Here is a 24,244-nt window from a genome sequence, read left to right on the forward strand (position 1 = left end):
ATGTTCTAAGGGATAAAGGATTCCCTTGAGTTGAGAAGCATAAATAAGTGCAGGGAGAAAGCAATGACCTGCTCAAGCACCCAGAGTTCCTGCCCATGTGCTGCACTGGATGTGTGGCCCGGTGGACGACAGTAAAATTCAAAATGGGGGCTTACTGTCCTTTGGTGCATCGACTCTCATGTGGGTCCCTCGGCCCCCTTTATGCAATCCCCAGAATGGGCATTTCAAATTCAAGTCATAAACAAATAAACAAAATGCAAATCAGATTAGAATACCCTACTGCTCTGGGAGAGGCCAAAGGTCAGGACTTTAATAACAAATTCCTGACCAGCTTTGCAATGTCACGTGATCTTATTCCAGCCCTGCCCAGCCTGCCCTGGCCACGCTTCCCTTCCCCTTTAGCTGTTTGCATTTTCATCCTTCCAGGAGCTTTCTGTGGCTCTATTTCAATATTCTGTTTGTTTCCTTCAGGGCAACTTGCTACAATTTGTAAAAATTGTGTCTGTGTATCTGTCCTTCACTTCTTGTCTCCATTAGGCGCTGAGCTCCAACAGGTCCAACCCTCCACCGTATCATTCTTGGTAATACTCCCGGTGCCTGATGAGCACATATTTATCGCCCAGTGAATGAAGTGAGCAAAGGCAGGTGTGGAGAGGTGACACCAAATCCTTCCATGTAGGTCATTGTTCTGAGTGCATTCCCAAAACACCTGGCTTGGGGCTCAAGGCAACGGGAGCCCCTGGCAAACAGAGCTGCACTTTCATCTTTGACCCACACTACTTGTCAAAACCACCTTCTCCCTACTTGCAGGACAGCCTGGAGGCAGACAGAACCACAGGCCCCGAAACACAGTTCAGGAGAACAGGAGGGCAGCAGGCACACCAAGCCATCAGATGCAGTCATTCAATGAGTGGTGTTGGGACCCATCCAGCCGGAGGCAAACACTGGCTACCAACCAAAGAATAACACTTTGTGTTGCTCCAGTGTCTTTCTCCTAGGGGACCCCAGCACAGTCTCCCAGGCTCACAGCCCTGCTCTGACAAAGGCATTTTCACAGCTGCATTTTATAAATGGAACAAGAAGAACCGTGGCCAGTGGGCTAGAGACCCACTCCTGGGCCACAGGCGGATGCCTGGCCTTCCAACAGGTCCTGTCACTGTTCTCTTCCGTAGATAACCGGAGCCCAAGCAAGGCAGAACCCATCAGTGCAGTCTGTCATCAGCTCAGAATCAGTGGCTCGGGGAAGCCTGAGGACAGCTGTCCCCAAGGGAGGTAGCTAGTGAGGGCCGAAATCCTGGCTCCACGGAGGCCTGGGTCAGCCATCTTGGGGTACAGTGTTCCCCTCTTTGGCGCTCCTGGGTCCTTGCACTCTCCTACTCTGTAGGGTGCTTCTGTCCACGGAGAATGAGGTCAAGCCAGGATCAAGTGTCCAAGGGCCTCCCAGGCAGGGGCAGCTTCAGGGCAGGCTGATCTGGGGGTTCTTCAGAAAGAGGGCCAACCTCTGGGCCATTGCGTCCAGGTCGCCTGAGTTGGCAGACCGGAGGAGGTTGCTCTTTCGCACGAAATAGTGCTTCAGAAAGTGCTGGCTTACACACTTGTGCAGCTTCCTCACCAGGCGCAGGAAGGCTTTGCTGAAGACCCGCCAGTCCTTCGGGTGCGGGTACTTCTCACAAGTCCAAAAGAGCACTGTCTGGGGAAGGAAGAGGTGCTGTCAGACATGGTTCCGGGACACAGAGGAGAGTATCTTCAGGAATGTTACCCCGCTCACATGGCCTTGGAAGAAGGGAGAAGGGGGTCTCACCCAGGGCAGGAAGGCTCTGCTGTGACTTCACAGCCCCCCTTCAGGTGTGCTCTCGGCCTCGTCTGGCCAGTCTCCTGTGCCTTTGTCATTGTTTCTCTCGCCACTGACATTTCCGGTGACCAACACTCTCCTTAAATCTGCAATCCCCCAACCCTGGGCAGATGGCTTTGCCTCCTACTTTATAGGGAAAATGGAAACCCTCATGCTAGCAAACCAGACAGTTCTAGCCATCTCTGCCTTCAGCACCCTCTTCCTCTCTTCTCCGCTTGACTGTCCCACCTAGCCAGGTGAACCCCAGGCAAGGCTTGGGGTCCCTCCTCCCAGGAGCTGTCACCGACTTCCCTCTTTCTCACAGGCTCTCGAAACTGCTCTCAGCTCTCCTGCCCCACCCCCTGTCCCAGGGCCCAGCTCCCTCCTAACCTCTCATCCCTCTGCAAGTGCAGGCTTCTCGAAACAATCAGCTCAATTATCAGTCGTCATTTCCCCTCCTCTGATTCCCATCTCAATCCACTGCCACACGGATTCTTCTGCCATCAGCCCTGAGAAGCTGCTCTCTGTGAGGTCCAATGATCTCCGTGCTGCTAAGTCCTTCAGGTCTTGCCCCGCCCTGGCCCTACCTGACCTTTCAGCGGAATCAATTCTCCCACTCACAGCCTCCCTTGAGTCCTTCTTCACTGGCTTCCGACCCACCACACTCCCTGAATTTCTCCAGGCACTACAGCTATGCCTTGGCATGTTAGCCCCTTAACTGCCTCAGTCTGGAGTTTTGGAGGCTTGGTTCCACATCCTCTTTCTCTTGTTCTCTCTTGCTTCCTTCCTCAGTGGCCTGAATCCCTACCAAACACATGGAAGTCACTTGTAGTTTTCTTTCTCCAAGCCATACTTCTCCTCTGACCTCTTCCTCACCTGTTATCTCTTGGAAATCTGAAGGTTATCTCCATCAGCCTGTCCCAACTGAACTCCCGGCTTTCCCATGTCCCCAGAGCTGCTGTCTAGCCTCATGCAAAACACAAGCCGGGAGTCACCCTCCCTCACCAGCGTCACCAAGCCCCCCAGTCCTCCAAAGGGGTTCTTCCATCTCCCCCTGTTATGTTCATCTCCACGGTCATCCTCCTCTTCCATCTCACCCGGACCTCTGTCCCCATTCTTGTCCCCATCCTGTCACCACCCATGCTGTAGCCAACATGATCTTTTTTGAAATACAAATCCATGGGACGCCTGGGTGGCTCAGTTGGTTAAGCGGCTGCCTTCGGCTCAGGTCATGATCCCAGCGTCCTGGGATCGAGTCCCACATCGGGCTCCTTGCTCAGCGGGGAGCCTGCTTCTCCCTCTGCCTCTGCCTACCACTCTGTCTGCCTGTGCTCATGCTCTCTCTCTCTCTCTAATAAATAAATAAAATCTTTAAAAAAAAAAAAAAGAAATACAAATCCATGGTTCTTCTTGTCTGAAAGACTTTCAAGCCTTCTCCTGGCTGGTTAATGAAAAACCACAATTCTTCAGAGGGTTTTGGCTTACAAGGGTGGGGCTCTAACTTCCTTTCCAGCCTCTGCCAGCCCTCGGCCTCCCTCACTCTCTTCTTCCAGCCCCACTGGCCTCACATCGCTCTCTGCTACCCCAGAGGGACTTCTTGCACATCCGACTTCTTCTGCTTGGAACACACTTCCTTCCCCAATTTGTCCAGGACACTTGTCCATCAGATCATATGCCCCTACGAGACCGTTCAACACTCTCTTCACCACGTACTTCTCAGAATGCCCGTGACCACGGTTGCTGTCATCTCTGTTATTTATGTATGCGATCCCCTACAAGGCTGTAAGCTCTGTGCACGAAGAGGCCAATACCTATTTCATGGCTCTGATGTCACACAGCACCCAGCAGAGGAGCTGGCCCATGGCAGGCAGTCAAAAATGTTTATTGACTAAGGGAAATAATTCATTAATATTATGATCTGGATATTGAGCATTTTTTAAAGAGAGCCTCTATGAGAAAGGAAAACAGCAGTTGCAACTTCACAGCAAGATCCTGAGTGTGTGTGTGTTTAAAAATTTTATTTATTTGACAGAGAGAGAGAGATCACAAGTAGGCAGAGAGAGAGGAGGAAGCAGGCTCACCGCTGAGCAGAGAGCCCGATGTGGGGCTTGATCCCAGGACCCTGGGATCAAGACCTGAGCCGAAGGCAGAAGCTTTAACCCACTGAGCCACCCAGGCACCCACTGAGTGTGTTTTGATTTAGATCACATTGTGCAACGTGAATGAGCTGGCGATAAAGTCATGCTATCAAGATAACCTAGACACCCCTGCTTTAATCCCTCTCGCAGTTAAGCTTTTATCTGCCTAAGCAAACCCGAAGTGGTTAAGCTTCTTAGCATCAAACCCCTGTGCCTTTGAGTGGGTTTTAGGAAGAAGCAAGCCAATGAAGGATGAGCTCTTCTTCACACAAAGTTGCTTTGGGGGAGAGCTGCTTTGGGGAGGAGGCGAGAACCTCCTCAGACCGTGTCAGACTGAAGATGGGGTGACGACGACTCCTACACCCTTCCTGAGGCTGTTTTGCAACCCAGCTCTTCTACTCTCCCCAGACTGAAGTCTTGGCAAGGATCCTGCCCACTCAAGCCATCATCCGGGATGGTGTCTAACAGCACATGGTCACCAGCCACATCCATCATTATGTCTAAAGGTGAGGACATCCGGGACCAAGGATGGAACACTAGAAGAACAGGCAGCTAGTACTACTTCTGTCCGTCCTGCCCTTCTCCATGAGTGCCCACCCCCCTTCAACTGCCCCTTCTTGAGAATGCACGATTCTGCACTCTGTCACTGAGTTAGGGAGAACTGAAACAAAGCACATTTAAGGAGTTGCCCTAAAATCCTCTAGTGATGGAGAAGCCACTGGAATAAAAATACATCCTTGCGTGTAGTGCAGTTTGGACAGCAGTCAAGGGATGGGAAGCAAATTGTGGCCCTATTCAATCTTGTCTAAAATGTTCATGTCACTTAATATGTTTCCATCCATCTTAACTGTGAGGCAGTGAAGTCATTGGTTAAGATCTCGAGGTTCCAGATGAAATGGAATGGGACTTGCTTCTCAGCTCTGACCCTTCCCAGTGTGGCTTGTAGGAAGGCAAGCGAGCAAGAAGCCAAACCTGCCGAGTGAACTTGACCATCCTCAGCAAGCACATGCCCTCAAGAACAGGTGGGCGTTTTTAGGGGAATGTGCGTGGGCACATACTGAGAATGTTGAAACTCCAGAGAAAGGCCCCGGGGTGTGCAAATGATATATTAACTAATTCTTGGAGAGGTCAAAGAGGACAGGATATTAGGAAAGAGGAGAAAGAAAAGCAGAGACTACGGCCTTCATGGGGGGAGAAAGCTGAATATGATGTGAAAGCATTCATTCATTTGCTCAACAAATATTTATTGAGCAACTACTGTGTACACAGCACTGGGAGAGATACTAAAGGTGCAGTAGTAGTTACTCTTCAAGAGCTTACACTGGAGCTGGAGGAGTTATCCAGGGTCAGAAGATGGTGGTCCCCTGAACAAGACGGGGCACAAGCAGGAAGGCACCGCACAGACAGGCAGCCTGTGCTCACCTGTGCAAAAGGTCAGGGAGAAGCTCCCGGACACACACTAGCTAGGCTTGGGCTGTGCTGTCTCTAAGTCCACTTGCCACCTCCAAACCTCAGGGCACCACACAGCGTGTTCCATGAATGGCCTGTTCACCATGTACCGTTGGGATTTTGCAAAAGAGGAGTTCAGGGTGTGATGGAATGCCCCCTCCCCAGGTATACCGCGTGATGTCCCAGCCCGGGCCAGGGTCTGCTGCTCTGGGTCTGTTTTCCCCGGTGCTCCCATGCTGTGTGATGCCACGTGCACCTGGGGGACCACCTGACGGCCCGTCTCCCCCACTGGACTGTCGGCTCCAAGGGAGCAGGAACCACTTTCCATGTTTGCTCACCTGGGACCTCCACGGGTAGCGCACACAACAGGTGTCTGGCCCACAATAACCTCAATAAACATCTGCTGAACGAGTGAGTAAAGGCAGTCATGAATGTATATGGTTGGGTTTGGGGAAGGAGGCAAGTGCTGCAGAGGAAGGGGAAATCCCTGCCTGAGGATCTGGAACCCGGAAGTTCCGGTCCGTAGCCATGACCCCATGGCAATCACCACTTCTTGGTGTCCCCCCACCCCCATGTGGCCGTGGCCTCACGAGGCTGAAGTGGAGACCCAGGGAGTCCTAATGTCAGGGAAAACATGAATTCCCCCAAGTCAAGCCATTTGCAAGCTGTCCCCAGACTGTTGGCTTCTCAGGGGCAGGAGTCATACGGTGAAAACGGCGCTGAACCTCAGCGTGGTTTCTGGCACACAGTGGGCACTCGTGTTGGTTTGGCGACTAAAGTAAGTGGAGGGGAGAGATAGAGAAGAAAAAGAGGAACCGACCAAAAGGAAGGAAAGAGGATAAGAGGGCCAAAGAAAGGAGGAGGCCATTCAGCTTGGGCAGGGCTGTGGTGGGCACACAGATGGCCCGGGGGGTCGCGATCTCACCAGGCAGCAGTACATGGGATGGCCAATCAGGACACCAGCGCCCCCTCTCGAATCTGACTCATACATACACCCCCACCGGGAGTGGCTCTGGCCAGAGCGTGGGGCCCCCAGAGAGGATGCACCCACACTCGGGGTGCACCCACTCACCTGCAAATGGTGGGACGTGATGACCGGCCTCTTTCCTGGACACCAGACGTCCTCCTTCATCTGCCTCAGGGCCCGGAGACACTTCCTGCGGCAGCCCCCGTCCTCGTCCAGCTGCTCCAGCAGCACCTGCTCGGCCTGCAGGAAACTCAGCTGCCAGTGATAATGGGAACAGGCCAACAAGGCAAACCCAAAGGACTGGGAAAAGAGAAAAACACCAGGAAAATGAGGAGGGGGGAGGAGGCTTGCCATCTCTGAAGCTATCCACTACTCTGGGGCAGGGTGGTGGGGGGAACCTGCCACTAGGCAGGCAGAACCTCCCACATGGGGACGTGGAGGCAGGCTCAGGGCAAACCCCTTCCTTGTGCACAGGGAATGGGAGAGGCTGTGTCCACGTTCCCGAAGGCACTGGCTCTCCAAACCAAGCCTGCACCTGGAGAGCTTGTTAAGACCCAGACTGCCGGGCCCTGCCCAGGGATAGGAGCAGGGCCCAGGAATCTGCATTGCTAACAGGCTCTCAGGGGCTGCTGCGGACTGTGGGGCCCCCACCTGGAGCACCGCTGCTCGAGGGAAAGCTCTTTTTTCCCTTCCAGTGCTGGCTGGCAGTCAGTGATGCTACGGATGGGTAAGCTGTGAGTGCCTCTACTTTGGGGAACTGGGCCCTCCGCTACCCGATACCTTGATGCACTCCACTCTCTGTCGGGAAGGCCAGCGCCTCAGACAGGGAGGCCACCGAGCTTTCGCAGACCAGGCAGTAGGGATCTCCACAGCGGGGACCAGCTCTAGCTCCACCTGCCCTGTGGCTGTTTCCACGGCAACCCAAACTGCAGAGTGGCGTGTTAGCATGCTGACCTTACCTGGTGGGAAATGACAAAGAGGCAATGAGAAGAGAAAGCCCCGCTCCCTGCGAACGTTCAAAGGAGGAACTGGGGAGCAGGGGCAGCGAGCAGCTCCCTGTGCCTGGTGGGGCAGCTTTGCCCAGGTTGGTAGCACTCCAAAGCTGGGGTATTTATGGCTAAACTAGACAATTAAGTGAATATGGATAGAAACGTTGCTAGCAAATCTCGTGGTGGGTGACTTGCTTTTTCCTTTCTCCCCCCTCCCCCAGGGCTTTTCTGGTTCCTTTTCTTTGAAAGTAATAAGATTCTTTTCAGAAGGCTCAACTGAAGAAAAGAGACACAGAAGACAAAGGAAAGAGGGACTATTTGCTAGTAAAAATGAAATCCAACCATTCTTCTACGCCCCCTCCATTGTGCCCAGATGTCCTGACCTTGTTGGGGACAGCATTCCACCCAACTCATCCATCTGCCCCTGGTGGAGTTCTGCTTAACCCGTTCCCTACCCGACTCCCAGTCTCTCGGATGGCATCGTCTCCACCATTCAGCATTGTTTTCACCATCCATCAAGCTAGTATGGCCTCCAATATATTTGTCATCCCAAGCCCTTGTAATTATAAAATGCTTCAAAGTGTGTCATCGCCATTGGCTAAAAGGGTCGAAGGAGTGGGAAGAAGCTCCCACTACCTCTTCCAACCAGGCAACGAGAGGAAGAGAAAAATCAATGCATCTGGGAGCATTTTCCAGCTCCTGTCCTAGAATTCATTGCTGATCTGCACCCCCCTTCTTTCAAAAGATGCACAGTAGTTTTTTTGTTTGCCTTCATTACAGATAAGGATAAGCTGTCTCGATCAGGATCTATTATTCTTCTCTTGTTTGCTCAGAGAAGAAAATGGAAGCTCACTCATTAATCGTGTTAAGCTATTCAAAAGGAAAACATTCTTCTCCTTGGGCTGGCGTGGGATAAAGAGGTTATTGTCTGCATCTCATCAGAGCTGCCCAGACAGGAACAGGACGACGTCTGGCACCCTGGCATTATTTACTGAAAGCATCTCATCAACCTGGCCCATTTGCAAGGTCTCATTTGCACTTTCACTATTACCACTGTTTCAAAGTGAAGAGGTCAGCACATGCTGGAACCAGCCTGCCCCGTCCACACCTCACTTCTGCCCTGGCTCTGCTTGCTTGGTGCGTGACTTCCCGCATGTTAGCTCATCTCTCTAAACCTCAGTGTTCTCATCTGTAAAACAGGCAGAAAAATAACTCTGACTCTCCAGGGTTGCTATGCACATGACAAAAGCATCCTATACATGGTAAGAATCCATTCGACATGGGTTAATTCCATCACGGAAACTTTCAGAACAGTTCTGTCCAGACAAGTAAAAGTACATTCAAATCCTTTTCTTTCTACACATGTGGAATTGCGTCCTGTTCAGCACTTTGGTTTTCCCTTCATTATCCAGCATATGGATTTTTCCCAACTCAGTGTGTACACACATGTACCCCATTCTTAAAGGCTGGACAGTGGACGAAAGGCAGAGATAGTACAATTTATTTTGTCAATCTACCTTTGTTACTGACATTATTTCAAGTTACTTTCTATTACAGAGCCTATGGAAGTAGACACCCTTGTGCCTATTTCCTTCTCATCTGTAGGAATCTATTTCTAGAACTGGAATTGTTGAACTGTCAAGTCAAGCACATTATAAAAATAAAAACAGACTAATCGTCCTTTAAGAAGTAGGCACCGATTTACACTTCCAAGAACAATGCTTGAAAAGGCCTTTTGTACCACACTCATCCTTACCCTGAGCATGATCCCACATTTCATCTCTGTCCATCTATTAGGTGTTTTAATGCACACTGCTTGAAATATACATTAGGTGGAACATTTTTTCCTGTTTTTTGTTTGTTTGTTTAAGATTTCATTGAGAGAGAGAGAGAGATTGAAGTATGAGTTGGGGACAGAGGCGGAGGGAGAAGGAGAAACAGAGTCCCTGCTGAGCAGAGAGCCCGATGCAGGGCTTGATCCCAGGACCCCGAGATCATGACCTGAGCTGATGGCAGATGCTTAACTGATTGAGCCCCCCAGGTGCCCCTTTTTCCCACTTTTTTTTAACTACTACTTGTTTATATTCTTTTTCTGTGAGTCTTTTTTTTGGGGGGGTGTCATGATTTCTATTGCTCTACTTGTATGTTTTCTTATTGGTTTACAAATACTCTTTTATAACTAAGGAAATTCACCACTTTTCCCAGCGTGAAATACACTTTTTTTATTCTGTGGGAACAAAATGTGTGTGTGTGCGTGTGTGCACACATGCCCACATGGTAGCATACAGTTTAAGATTTGCGGACTGTCAAATTTAATCAGTTCTTCACGGTCTCTCATTTTTGTGTTTTGGCACAAGTCAGTGGTTTCTGAATGTGGCATCTTAAGACACTGGGGGACTGCAGTCAGTTGGAGGGTGAGATAGAAATGTGCTAGTAACAATGATCTGTGGCTTGCAATCTGCTTTTTATAAAGCGTACCCAAGGTTTTAAATTCACATCCAGGAAAGGGTGTGCAAACCAAAGGTCATCGTATCTCTGCCAGGGCAGTGATCCACGGAAATCCAAGCACCCCACTCTTGGGTGTCAAAGCAGAAAAAAGAACTAATTCACATTTCGGGGAGTGAACAGATGTAAGGAGCACAAGGTTATTGTCTCAATTTAGGGGCACGAGTTTCAGGTAACACTTAAGCACAGGTTTTTTGTTTTTTACTTTTTTAAAGATTTTATTTATTTTATAGTGAGAGGGAGAGCATGAAACAGCATGAGTGTGAGGGGCAGAGAGAGATGGAGAGAGAGAGAATCCCAAGCAGACTCCATGCTGAGCATGGAGCCTGATGCAGGGCTCAATTCCAGGACCCTGGGACCGTGACCCAAGCTAAAACCAAGAGTCAGATGCTCAACGGACTGTGTCACCCAGGCGTCCCTAAGCAGAGGTTTTATAAAGCTAAAAAGAAATGCCAGAAACTGCCCTTCGTCCTGTTCTTGATCAGCTCACCTGAAAGATGACAGGTTCCAATTGCATTTTCTACCAGCTTCCGGAACACCTGGAGGACCTTGGCGGGCACAATATCGCCCTCAATGTTCACATCTGCCTCATGCCACTGCCATAAGCTCTTCATAAACTGCTCCACCTCCAGCCACTGCTGCAGGCCCTCCGGGTCCTGCAAGGGGCAGGACAGCCTCGTGCCCTGCAGCGTGTAGTAACGCCAGCGTTGCTCCCTGGCCTCCCTGTACCCGGCCAGGCCCTTCACTGGGATGGTGACCAGGAACTGGCTGGGGGCCAAAACCTGGGGTCAAGAAAAGAGACAGGAGTGTGAGTTCACGGACTCCAGAGGTAACAGCAATCTCTGGGGCACCAACCTGTCAAACTGGGGAGCTCAACGAACCACTCAACGCTTGGCAATGTGCCAAGATGGACAGAGGGCTGCACCTCCCCGCTGCAAGAGGGTTCCATCTTTGTCCTGCCACTAACCATGGTAGTGCTTCAGGCAGATGAGTTAATTCACTGAGTCCTTGGTGTAAGGAATCTGCAAGGAAGAGTGCCCCTGACCTAGAACTCTAAGAGGTACCCAAGGGGGAGAAGAGAAAGCAGGGAAAGGAAACAGTATACAGTGAGTTCTGCACATACTAAGCACTGCAAGCCCAGGCATTAGACGAGGTGATCTTCCCAGTTTCACTATAAGGTGGGCTTCATTAACATTTCCCAGATGAGGAATCTAAGGCTGAGAGGGGCTCTGACATCTCCCTGGGGACACAGAGCCGGTTAAGTGGGAGAGCCAGAATGTAAGCCTAAGCCCTCTGACGGCTTGTTCAGGGCTTGTCATCTATGTTGGGCTGGCTCTCAGTCAAGGAGGAATGACCTGGGCTGGGTGAAAGGTCTGGTAATGGGAAGTGTTGGGAGGAAGCAAAAGGATTCTGCAAAATGTCTCCCTATCTTTTTGCCCGTACTGATGGCCCACGGCCAGTATTAATGATCGGTCCTTATAAAATCACAGGTGAATGCGAGGCAATTGCTGAGACCATATGAGCTATTGAGATGATTCTAAGTTTCATAAAACTTAGAATAAAGCAAACAATCAGAATCTACCTATTCCATTTCTACAGGTACCAGTGAAGTAGAGGTAAGGGTCAAAGTGGTCAGATCCAACAGTCCAAAGGGTCAAACAGATTGCCCAGCAGTGCGGTACCCCCAGAAGGAGCCTGACCTCTGGCCACAACATGTGGCAGCCTACTCCACACCGCACCTCTTCCCATGAGTCAGCTGTGCACTTCAAGGGCCGCCTCCTTCTCGTAGAAAGTTCTGACCGTAGTATCTAGTTAATCTTTGCTCAGGGCCCTGTCGTTGGCCAGTTCATGGGTGAACACCAAACTCTGCCTCATTCTCAGACAACAACAGTGTGATGCTTTAGATAACGGATCCACGTGACTTCTGGTGCCCACAGAAAGGCGGTGGGATTTCAAAAGGGAACACATCGAAACTCTGGCACTCAAAATCAACACATACTTTGAACCCACCTGCACGGGAATTTGAGAACACCACTATTGTGTTAATAGTCACATAAATGATGCTTAATTAATACTCGCTGCATTTGTTCCAAGATAAAATAAAATCAATTTCATATGCTCCACTCCAACTATTTTCAAAATTTAATATGCAGGACACGATGTATAGAAATGCAAGATCCATTTTAACCTAAGAATTCTAAGTGAGACCACAGAAGGAAATTTCCTCTGATATAATTCTAGGGAAAGTGTTGTTGTGGGGCGCCTGGGTGGCTCGGTTGGTTGAGCATCTGCCTTCAGCTCAAGTCATGATCGCCGGGGTCCTGGGGTCAAGCCCTGCATCGGGCTCCCTGCTCAGCGGGGAGTTTGTTTCTCAATCCATCTCTGCAAATCCCCCTGTTCATACTCTCTCTCAAATAAATAAAATAAAATCTTTTTAAAAAAAAAGTGGTTTTGTGTTTCTACTCCTAGTCACTGGTCTCTAATGATCTACTGCAGGTTGGAAGGGCGATAAAAGTGGGCAAACGATGTTATGTTTGGATCCAATCTAGTATTAGAATTTTTATCCTGAGGTTAATTTCCCAAAATCTGTACTCTGTCCCCAAATACACAGGTCCCAGATTCTTGTGGGTAATCCTTGTGACCAACAACCTTGGAATGTTCTGGACCAGCAAGGGTCTTCAGTTCAGGCCCTATTTCTTTTACTCATTCATTCATTCATTCATTCACTGAAGCTGAGTATTTGCATGGGCCACACACCATGTTGGGTGCTAGCAATGGATCAATCAATAAACATGATCTTTACAATCAAGGAGCTTATAGTCTTGTGTGAGAGATAGGGCATGAATACACATATATTTAATACACGCAAAAGGGGTTCTTATGAGCCATAAAGAAAAATCAAGACAAAGCAGCACAGGGACTGAAAAGGACTCAGAAGCCCACTTCCCTCATCTCTGAAAGGCAATGAGCCATGTCTGTTCCTCGAGGCTGTTTGCAGGTGTGAGGGAGGCCATTTCTGAGAGAATGGTTCGGTGCTGCAGGAAGGCTGCTGTCAATGGGCCCTGGTGGCTTAGAGTCCTGTCTGCAGCGGGGACAGGGGTTGCGAGGCCACCCCTGCAATTTCTAAGGTCCGCCTCCTCCCCGACCTCTGCAACCCAGACTCTTACTTTCAACCCTTTTCTCACAGGTGCCTCCAGTTCCTCTCCCCAGGTCCCCCTCTATCAGGCAGGCACTGCCTACATGGATGTGTGCTTAACTAAATTTCAGCCATTACAGCACAGCGTGTTTGGAGTCCGAAGCCCCGGGCTGAGTTCTGGCTGTAGCGCCTAACGGGATATCAGGTCATCTGACTTCTCAGAGCCTCAGAAGGGGGGCTCACATGAACAGCAACTCTGGAGTGTGTGTGTAAGTGGCAAATACTAAAAGGACCTGCAGAACATGAAGGATCACTGGTACCCTCGGCTGGGTGATACCTGCTGCACTGAGACCCGCCCACCCATGTACCTGACTCCCTGGGTGGCGCTTAGAGAGTAAGTGAGACCTGCTTACCTTGATGTTCCCATTGTACGTGTCAGAGTAAGGGACAGCCTGGAATCGAATGTCTTGGTGGCTGATTTCTGCAGTCAGGTGGTGGACGACCCTCTGCACCTCCTCCACAATCTGGGAGATCTGCTGGCGCCTCTCATCCACCTGGATGGGAAGGGATGAGCACAGCAGTCATTCCTGGGGTGGGGACCGGGCACTGGCATGAGGATGTGACATACAGGCCCAGAGGTGGGCGACCATAGGAGCACAGGCAAACAAGCCTACCCTCCCAAGAACCCCAGGGAACATGCACCTAGGCATGGTGGCACTCACTGGTGGCTCAGTCTCTCCTCTGAAATAGAAGCAGTCATCAGCATTTACCCAGCGCCTGTGTGCAGTGGGTGCTGGGGCACAGCAGTGAACGAGAGAAGAGCAAACAAGACAGACAAGTCCTCATATATAAAGGATGTATGTACATATGTGTATATATACACACACCACACATACATGTATAATCTAATATCGGGAATGATAAATCCCATGAGACAAATAAAATAGGATAAGGGACTAGAGAGTAAAAGGGCTGCTTATTTAGATCAGGTGGCCACAGAAGGCTTCTCTGAGGAGGCGACAGCAGATCTCCTAAGCAGGAGCATGCCTGGCAAGGCTCAAGGGCTGGCAAGGGGGCCCCTGTGGTTGGAGCCTGGAAAAAGGAAAGGAGGGTGATGGGAGATGAATGTGAAAAGGCTGGCATGGCCAGCCCATCCCTCAGGGCTTTGTGTGCCATGGTGAGGCTCTAAAATGGGGTAAGAGTGGTTGCTGTCCAGGCTGGTGAAGATGAAAGGTTCAATGTGTGTAATCACAGCGCAGACGCTTTCTAGCCTTCTGTTGACCATAAATGGTGACTCTTTTGGGCCTGGTACTCTTGCTACTAGACCTGACAGAAAAGGCACACATTTATGTTCCCTCAAATTCACACTGCAAGTTCCCAAGAACAGGAATTACCATGAGAAAGTTGAGCACTAATGTTACATACCTTCACAGATACTCAAGGTCTAGGGAAATAGGTGCTTGTGGAGAACACACAGCACCTTTAGTAAACTCCAGGGAGTTTGGAAGATCCAAATGAAGAAGAAATGGGAAGAGTCCATTTGTGTTTTCTGAAATGGAGGGGGGGGTTCCATTCTGTTGCTCATTCTGGTGCCCTGACGAGGGTCTCCCTTGTGGGGGGGGAGGGGAGGCGGCTGACCGGGGCCAGGAACTGACAGGAAGCAGTATCAGATATATCTAAATGCAGTGTCATGGCTGTTTCTACGTATTCTCCAGTCATTTAAGACACCCATAAATTAGTCAAGAAAAATGTCTAAGTCTAGGAGATTTCTAGCTGTTTTTCTAAATGAACTCATCATCAGCTGGTCCAGTCATCTGAGGCCTCATACCTCTCACCAATAAACCCAACAACCATATATGGACACAGTACACAAAAGTGCTCATGTACCCATGGTCTATGTCACGTGTATAAAGTGTGTCACATATATAAATTAGTTCATTAATAAATATTTATTTAGCACCTCTGTGTGCCAGGCACTCTGTGACACGCAGGGGCACAGCAATGAGTGACACAGACATCGCCATGGTCTGCAGTAGTGGGTAAGATAGGCACAGGGACTGAATAAACATGGGGCCCACGATAGGGAAGTGAAGTGTTCCCCTGGGTTCAACGGGGCAGGTGGCCTCATCTGAGGCCTGAGACCTGCTTTAAAGGTTCCTATCCCCACACAGGGGACCATCTTTGAAAAACTAGTACTTTCCAGATGCCTAAGAGTAACAAGAAATGTAAGACAAGGCTCCTGATCTTAAGGAGCTTAAATCTCCCTGGAAATACATGATATACATGAAATAGTCTTTTCAAAACCCATGTTTTGACCTAAGGGTCAAAGGTCTTGACCTTGCCTGACCTTAGGGATGATGATCATGTCTATGTAGGTTTTTTTTTTAATATCTTATTTATTTATTCGACAGACAGAGATCCCAAATAGGCAGAGAGGCAGGCAGAGAGAGAGGAGGAAGCAGGCTCCCTGCTGAGCGAAGAGCCAGATATGGGACTCGATCCCAGGACCCTGAGACCATGAGACCATGACCCAAGCCAAAGGCAGAGGCTTTAACCCACTGAGCCACCCAGGTACCCCCTATGCAGGTTTTTAATATCATCTTCTTGCCGTCGGCACCCACTGACTGCTCTCATATGTCCACCCACTACATTCATCACGGGAGGGCACCTTTCTTAAGCATTTGTAAACTATCAAGATCCTGCATTTTCTAGAGTGTCCAAGTGGAAGAGAAAAGGTGGTCAGGGAGGGGGCAGACCCTTTGCTATGCCAAACATAAAGGAGAATGCTTTTAGTAGCCCATTTTAAAGGGTCCCCTACAGGGTCGGACTCTTCTGTGTGTTGTGATTCAACTCCACATGATCGGCTGGGTTGAACATTTTATGCCAGGTGCTGTGTGTACGTGTCTGTATGACAGAACAAGACAAGGAAACTGGAAATTAAAGTCACGGCCATGTGGCGCTGGGCAGAGGTTTGTATGGGATGCTATGGGTATATAGAAAAGGGAAATTTCATCTAGTCTGGAAGCTGGGGGTCCTTCCTGGAGGCACAGCGTAGAGGAGTTATATCTTGAAAGATTAGTAAGAGTTAGCTAGAAAGAGAAGAGTGTGAGGGTTGTTCTAGAAAGAGCAAATGGCAGGTATCTAGTATGAGGAGCATAAGGCGAGAATGGCAATGGTTTCCGTTTTGCCAGAGAAGAGAGTGCCTTGGAGGAGGATGGCGAAATGGGAGAATAAGCAGCAAGAGGTCTTGAAAATCAAGGAAGAAGTTGTTCAAGAACAAAGTCAACAGTAAGTGGCCCAATGAGATAGGGCCCCCAAAAATGTCCACAATGTTTGGCAACTAGAACAGGATTGATGTGTTCAGGGAAGGGGTGGGCACTGAATCCAGACTGCAGTGGGTGAAGGGTAAGTGGGAGGCGAGCAAGGGAAAACAGAGGTCAACTCCCTCCTCCAGGAAGTAGGGCCAGGGAAGGGGAAAAACAAAATAGGGACACCAACGGGTTTTTTCAAAACACACAGGTTTGTACATGTTTAAATTCTGAGAGAAAGGAGTCAGCAGGGAAGGAAAACACAGCAGGGAGCAAAACCACTGAGTCAGGGTTTCCCAGCCAGAGCATCTTGCAAATCCAGAAACCTGGTAAGCAATTCACCTTGGCACGTCACAAGGAAAGAGACAGGCATAAACACACATAAAAGGGTAGGCGTGCAGGAATCTGAGAGATTTCCTGCCTGAGAACTGTTTTCTTTACAGAGCTGGAGCCAAGGCAATGTGCTATGTGTGAGGTGGAGAGGGGAACATAGGGGACTGCGGATTGACAGACTTTGATGTGGAAATCACATCTCAGGAATGGGCGCTGTTCAGGCACCTATGTCAAGACTGCCAGGCACTCCCAAGACTCAGCTGTGGGGGGATCCATGGGGGTATGGCATATCGGGGACTCAGCTCTGAGATGGTCTCCACAGCTCAGCCCTCCAAAGGTAACAATGGAGGTGCTAAGGTGAGGGCTTGATGGGCAAGATCTGGAAAAGGATAAAGGACCAAGGGAAGGTTTCTATGGTGGACCATGTTTTCTAGCTGGGGAAAGAGAATGGACAAAGCCATTTAGTAGATGATGGAACACTGGACAAGTTCAGGGGCTCCAAGTCTGATCAGGAATAGCAGGAGAAAGTCATACAAGGCTAACTAGATAGAACCCCCCAGTCAGAGTGGTTGGGAAATAGTCTTCTCAAATACCTAATTCCTTAGACTGTGTTGAGGACTAAGGCTCAGCCACAAATCCTCCAAGTCCACTGATGGGAGTTCATAGAACTCAAATGTCAGCAACATAGTGGTTAACTCTGTACGTGCAAGTATATTTTATTTCCTGAGTTGATAAACTAATGAAAGATTCATCACCATATTGACACTGTCAAATAATTTTTTTTTGAGAGAGAGAGAATAAGCAGGAGAAGAGAGGTGGAGGGAGAGAACCTGAAGCAGGCAGGCTCCACACTCGGCACAGGGCCCAATGCAGGGCTTGATCTCAGGACCCTGAGATCATGACCTGAGCCAAAATCAAGAGTTAGATGCTTACCCCTTCGAGCCACCCAGGCACCCTGACACTGTCAAATAATTTTTAACTGATTAAAGCTTGAGAGACAAAGTGTGTGTGTGTGCATGCACATACACACACACAATGAGTGGTCTATTGGACAAAGTTCTCCACTGTGAATCTCTTCTACAAATTCTGCCCTCACTGGATGGTAGAATTTTCTTACCGGGCAGAATGAGGCAGTTCAGACACTCCCTAGAAGACACCTATATTCTCTCATTCATTATACATCTTTATGACCTGTTTCAATTTTTGAAAGTAAAAATCAGAGTAGGCTCTAGAGCCTAGAGCCACAAACTCTGGTTTTGATTTCCTTCTTCCATTACTGCTGCCGCCGTTTTGACTTGGTATCTTAGAACTGGAAGAGACCTCAGAAATCACCTTGTCTGGTGTCAACGTATAGGAGTCCACAGTGATGGGTGGCTCTCCTAATGTCACATTGGCAGTTGGCAGCAGGACTGGCCCTAAGCCCAGGGTCCCTCACTGCTCTTTCTGTCCCTCTGTGCCTTACCTCCGAGTGGACGCTCCCACAGTCATACCTACCTTTAGCCTCTTCCTGAACCTAACCATGCCCTCCATTTGAACTGAAGTCAAGGCTCATGAAGTAACAGATCCAAAGTCTCCATTTCTTTGGGCATCACTGACTGTTCTGACACCCACAGGCACTCCAGGGCAGCAGAGCAGGGTCCTGAGTGTGGGGTTCCACCAGGTGACAGGCCTCCTCCCCCACTCTCCCACCCAGTGCTCAAGCCCCCCACTGTCAGGTAGCAGCCTCTTCCCTGCAGGTGGTGATGGGTCGCGCCCCTGGCTCCACTTCCTGCCCTAGGTTCTTCCCTCTGCACCTCTACGGACCACACCCTTCAGCAGCCCCAGAGGGACTTAGGCTGAAGGCTTCCCAGGCTCCATCCGACAGACCATTTGTCACTCTCTTGGTGTCACTCACAACCCAGACACCCCAGGCAGTTTCCCTCGCTCCTCCGGACCACAGCCTCATAGGTGGAGCAAGAAGATTCCATTTCAGGGTGTGGAAAAGCAGGGAACGGGGCCCGAGGCGGCTCTACGGGGACTGATCTTGGGGGAAGAAGGAGGTGCCACCACAGAGACCTGTCATTGGCCAGAGCCCAGAAGCCCTTTCAAGTGGGTCCAACTTCAGGGAGATACCAGGTGCAGCCTGGAGGGGGCCCCATCACCAGACCCATTCCACAGCGCAGCTTGGAAACACATGGTCATTTCAGAAGAAGGAATCAAGGCACGTGCAGTTCAAACGTGACCTCAGTGCGGGCCTGAGTTTCACTCGCCTCCCCCAGGGATTAGTTCAGTGAAAAAAGGTGTGCTTTTCTTTTTAAAAGGCTGCATTTGTGGGTGGGACAGAGCATGAGCAGAAATGAAGTGGGTGAAATTAGCCGGGCCCATGACACAGACGCCGTTACCTTCTCAGCCTCCCCTCCATCCCACTGACCCCAGAAAGTTATGCCACACCTGTTAGCCAGCAGATTCGGGAACTCTAATGAAGCAGAGTTTCCGTAAGAAGAGTCATGAGAGGCCCCCTTGAAGGTTGCCCTGCGGTTTCTGTGTACCTGCCCCCACACACCCCCAGCCCGGTGTCTGGCCCACTGTTGCCCCACACATCATCTGCTACTATTAATAGCTCGAGTGCAGAACAATTTACTGTTTCAAATATAAATGAGTGAGAATTCAAGGTTATTGCCTATCATAACAGCATTCTGACTCACTTGCATTCCAACACGCTTTCTTGAGACAGGCAGAGGGGCAACACTAAGCAGCATGCCAGGAATGTCACACAGGTCTGGCCACGTGAGCATGTGGCCTGTGCCACGGTCACCCACTGTGAGTGCCCCTGGGGATAAAAGGCTGAGAACTTCCTGCCAGACATTTTAATTCTGGAGCTGCATTAAATCCAATAAACAGGATATTTAAAAACAAAAACAAAAATAAAAAAAGCAGGACGAGCACCATCTCTGTCTTCCTGGGTTAATGATGGGAAAGTCTAGTACGTATACTAAAATTGTAAGAAAAGTTTGAAAGGATGGAGATGGAAGGTGCTATCTCCAGATGAAATGAGGCCCTGCACCATCATATCCCCGTTTTCTCAGACCCATTCTTCCCCGAGCAACATGTTGGGGCCCTACAGGTTCCATACATTGTGCAAAAACCAGACCAACACCAGCACCACAGAGCAGGGACGGGAGGCCCTCCCGTGTACGAGACCCTCCCTGAGAGCTAGCTCCCTGGAGCTACCCCACAATCCTGGAAGTTGGCTGCTAGGATTATCCCCATTTTACAGAGGACGAAATACCAAGTTCAGAGTGTGTAAGGAATTTGCGCTGGGTTCCGCCTGAGACAGTTTAATTCCCGGAACGGTGATCCAGCCTGTGCACTGTCAAACCTGGCAGCCCACATTCGTAACCACTGCACTGCTCAGCCTCCCCAGGGACAAACTGCGGGGCCTGAAACCCACACTGACTGCTTGAATGGGGTTCCCTCAGCCAGAAAGGCCTCTCCATTTCTCCTCCACTTAAAACCCAATGCGTGCTCTCAGGCTTAGTCTCCACTCCTCTTGCTGGGCCACGCCTCCCGCCGAGAGCCAACACTCCTTGGTTCTCCTCCAGCACCCTGTGGAAATCTCAGTGTAGCCCTGTGGTCAGCCATGTACTGTACCGAGCACTTCCCTGTCTGCACAAGAACAGCTTCCTTTTACACTTGGAGTTCTGTGCGAAATCTGCAGGCAGGAGAGGGCCATCCTTAAAGATATTCCAGACACTTCCCCTCTCAGTTCACAGACCACATCCTGGACCTGGGTTAGGGCAAGGTGTTTTGCACACAGCAGGTGCTCAGTGTGTGTTTGTGGAGATACAGAGGGATTTAACAGAGCAAATATGGCTTTGGAGTAAAACAGAATTTTCTTACTGATACCTCAGTACTCTCACTATCTAGCTGTGTCACCTTGGACAAGTTTTTGGGGGTATGTGCACATGTCACACAGTGGATGATAGGTCCAATGAGATACTGCCTGGGCCTCAACCTGCCAGCACCTTTTACACTATTCTTGTATTAGCTTCACTGAATCCTAAAGCTATTCTGACCATGTATGTGCAAAGATACTGTGTGAACATCAAGGGGAATGAAGATATCCAAGACACTACCACCCCCTCCAGAAACTCATAAACAGTAAAAGGAGATAATATTTATGTGTCCACCCAAGAGAGTAACAGGAAAGGTGTCAAGAGTCAATATACAACTGATTGCCAAATAAATATTGTCAGTAATAATTACGACCAGTTCACAGGAAAACCAAAACATTCTGTGCTAGGGTGTCAAGGAAATCTTTCAAGATAAGGTTGGCTCTGAGTGGAGTCTGAAGGATGAATATGAGCCAGAGAAATGGAAATGGAGGGGAGAGAGGATGTCTCCCCTGGCAGAGGAGAAAGGGGAAGCTCGGGCTTAGACCTTCTCAGGGCACAGTATCTGTGGACAGGATTAAGACTGACCACCTTTGGGGACAGAAGGGGGATGCACCTGAGAAGGAGGGCTGAGGGGGGCACAGGAATGCCACAGCCCGCCCTCCCTCCCCAAGAAGCCTCAAGCACATGCTCTGTTGAACTGACACTCAACCCACACTCAAGCCCACAGTTACCAGGCAAGAAACTGGGACCTGTGGTTTGCCAGATAGCCTGATGTTTTCCTTTTTCTGGAGAAGATGGAAATCTCAGTTTCTATGCAAAATCCCGCTATTATGAAATGTTTGTAACAAATTTGAAAAAAATTTAACAATACTCTGCAGGCCAAAGAAAACCTGTGCGCAGGCTGGAATCAATGTATAGAGCACTGTTGAGAATTTCTGCTATTGGAGATGCTGGGAAACAGCGTGGAAAGATACAGTGTTACTTGGATGCCGGGCTAAAAAAACTTGAACTTTTTCCAGAAAACACAGGACCATGGGAAAATGCCAGCTCCCCTTCCACTTAAAAGAGTCCCCAAAAGGGAAAACAATGGGAAATTACTTTGCTGGGTGTAATTTTTATCATCCCACGTTTCCCCTATTCATATAAGTGGTTTGCCTAAGAAATCAACTTTACTTATCACTGTGATAATGAACTCTGCTTTGTTTACTTGTGAAGGCATGTCTGTAATTTTAGACCAGTCCCTAATCTTAGTTTAAATGCTTTAGCTTTACGGGTGGCTCTGTGCCTTAAAAACTTCATCAGTAAATGGAAAGGCTGAATTAAGTCAGATAATATTTAAGGTCCCTTCCAGTTCTAACAGTCTAAGAGTCTAGAAGAATGTCAATTAACTCTTAAAGGGTATGTACTAAAAATATGCTATACATTTTTAAATATAGCAGTTTTATAGTTTCCAAAAGGTGTTCTTAATTTCATTTACTCTTTTTTAATGACCCTATTATTTCAATGACCCCCATTCGACAGAGAAGAAAGCTGAGGCTCAGGCTGGTTCGGGGCCTTGCTCATGACTATGCCCAGTTCAGCTACAGAGCTGGAGTTCCAACCACGTTCTAACTTTCTGTTCCACACTCTGTACCCAAAGGCCTCTGGCACTAGAACCTCAGAGAGAGGACGGAAATAAGGTAAGCCCTAAACACTCTTATGGGTGATGGTCTTGGGTTCCTGAGGACCACTTCATGGATCTTTGAAAGCAGCCTGACTTCCCTTCTGAATTCAGGTTGGTGGGACAGAAGGGGTGGGGGCGGGGGGCATGGGAGAGACCCGCACCTGTCCTTACCTTAGCCAGAAGGCAGTCTTCCAAGTCTCCTGCAGTCGGGGATTTCATGGCTTCTTGTTCAGTCCTCAGTGGAGCAGCAACATTTTGGTTTTTCTGTCAGTGGAGGACAACACTTGCAGGTTGGTTTCCCAAGAATGTTAGTCTCGGTGCTAAGTTTCTTTGAGAAGGTGTACATGGACCAGAGACTGGCCTTCCCAGGTCTTCCCTCCAGCTCTCACTTCTAAACTGGGAGCATCTCTCTGTCATCTTTTGGGGATTTTTTTTTTTTTTTAAGAAAAGGAATTTTAAAAGAAGAGTTGATGAAATTGGAAACTGAATTTGAGTCCAACCTAATTTGACTCGATTTAGCTCTACTGACAGATGCTTTGACCGAAGGGCAATTTCCCAAGTTGTATTTCCCACTCAAATACTTAAAAGCTCCATTCAAGATAGAAATGCTCTGTAGTTGGCTTCTTCCCTGCCTTTTAAGTTTCTTGTCCCAACACGAGATGCACCTTGAAGCCCAGTATCTTATAACTCCTTGTTCTTATGCTGTTGACAGTAAATATTCCTTGCTCTCCAATCCAGAAAATCCCCCAGACTGATTTACCTTCTTTACAATAAACAAATAGGGAACTGCCAAACTACCAGCCAGGCACCCGCCATTTGCCTACAAACAAGTGATTAGGTCTCATCAATCAGATCCAGGCACAATAATTTGCAGATGGAAAACACACACACACACACACGCGCGCGCGTGCGCGCGCACAGGCACACAGGCACAGATAGAGAGAGGCATGCACACCCAGGAACAGCAGGACAGGGATCCTTCAGCTCACCTGCTGACCTTTAAATATAATCTCCCTCTTCCCACTTGAAAGCTGGCAGTAAAAATAAAGTCAGTGTAAACAGGCCCCTTGAGAGTCAAGGAAACACTCTTGTCTGCTTTTGCCAGCAAAACCATGTTGGAAAACAGCTCAGGCAGTAAGTTCCCAGTCTGACTGGCTGGGGCCAGTTTTATTAAAGAAAAAAAAAAAAATTTCACAATGGCCTGATCTCCCTGAAGCTGGTAACCATCGGAGAATGCTGTCGGATGATCTAAAGAAATTGCGGCACTTCCGGGAACCCCGCTCACTTCTAAGCACCTTTCCGAGCAAAGGTCTTTTCCAAACCCACCTCTGAGAGCTCAGCCTAGGTGCCTCAGACACTTCGCTTTCGGTAGCCACTGTATTTGCATATCTCCATGCTGTGCCGGGGCTTGAAAGCCACACCAGAGCTCCCTGCTCCACCCACCTCATTAATCCCAGCCTTCACGCCTGCTGCTATAGATCCCTTCTGTGAAATACTGCAGTCAGTTGAAATAGTCTATGTAAATATTGCGAAGCTCCCCTCCTCAAAACTGCCTTGATTTTCCATTTCCTTCTCTTTGTAACCCAGTCTCCTTCATTTGATAGCAGATGCTCCCGAATATTTCAGAATCTTCTTCTCTAGGCTTATCACTGGTCAGTCATTCCAAACTCGGGTTTTTCACAAACGGAACAGAGAGCCTGCCTCTTGGAATTTCCTGCAATTCAGAATCCTCTCTCCACCTCATTTTCAGCTTCACCAAAGTCCTGCTGGTCCCGTCCACCACCCCCACCCCCCGCCGCGCCCCCCACCCCCTCCCCTGCACTCTGGGGTTTTGTCCTTACTGCTGCTTCACTGTAATCATTAACTTGGGATTCCCGGTCCTCTGAGGGGGCCTCTCCTACAGCTCTCAGCTTCCCCCCCAGACACCTGTCATCAGATATACAAACTTGCATCATTCTGTGCCTGGGGCCCTCCTTCCTCCATGGCCCCAGCCCTGCCACTGATGGGAATGCTGAAACTGCGATTCTTCTCTCGCTAGGGCTCAGTGGTG

At 49.2% G+C, this 24,244-nt stretch overlaps 1 protein-coding gene across 3 annotated transcripts; it reads right to left on the bottom strand.

The window, feature by feature from the left end:
* Positions 1-578: 578 nt before the first annotated feature.
* On the bottom strand, positions 579-23,960 carry MAB21L3 (mab-21 like 3). Of its 3 annotated transcripts, none has more exons than XM_032881348.1 (7): positions 23,638-23,960; positions 22,366-22,611; positions 13,429-13,569; positions 10,370-10,661; positions 7,166-7,344; positions 6,491-6,685; positions 579-1,690 (listed from the first exon to the last, which is right to left on the bottom strand). In XM_032881348.1, the coding sequence occupies exons 2-7, from the start codon at positions 22,411-22,413 to the stop codon at positions 1,457-1,459; spliced, it is 1,089 nt and encodes a 362-aa protein (XP_032737239.1). In that variant the 5' UTR covers positions 22,414-22,611; positions 23,638-23,960; the 3' UTR covers positions 579-1,456. The 3 variants fall into 3 exon arrangements, with proteins under 3 accessions (XP_032737239.1, XP_032737237.1, XP_032737238.1); XM_032881346.1 differs by lacking the exon at positions 23,638-23,960 and adding an exon at positions 23,184-23,530; XM_032881347.1 differs by lacking the exon at positions 23,638-23,960 and adding an exon at positions 22,955-23,084.
* Positions 23,961-24,244: the final 284 nt, after the last annotated feature.

This window comes from Lontra canadensis, unplaced genomic scaffold (genome assembly GCF_010015895.1).
Source record: "Lontra canadensis isolate GAN:19392208 unplaced genomic scaffold, GSC_riverotter_1.0 scaffold75, whole genome shotgun sequence".
Classification (NCBI taxonomy): domain Eukaryota; kingdom Metazoa; phylum Chordata; class Mammalia; order Carnivora; family Mustelidae; genus Lontra; species Lontra canadensis.

What these genes read in the sequence shown, in the direction of transcription:
- MAB21L3 (XM_032881348.1), bottom strand. Translation starts at nt 22,413, where the DNA reads ATGAAATCCCCGACTGCAGGAGACTTGGAAGACTGCCTTCTGGCTAAG. An exon ending in CGTACAATGGGAACATCAAG is followed by an intron (nt 10,662 to 13,428) that starts GTAAGCAGGTCT and finishes TCTTGACCCCAG; the next exon opens with GTTTTGGCCCCCAGCCAGTT. An exon ending in AGAGAGTGGAGTGCATCAAG is followed by an intron (nt 6,686 to 7,165) that starts GTATCGGGTAGC and finishes CTCTTTTCCCAG; the next exon opens with TCCTTTGGGTTTGCCTTGTT.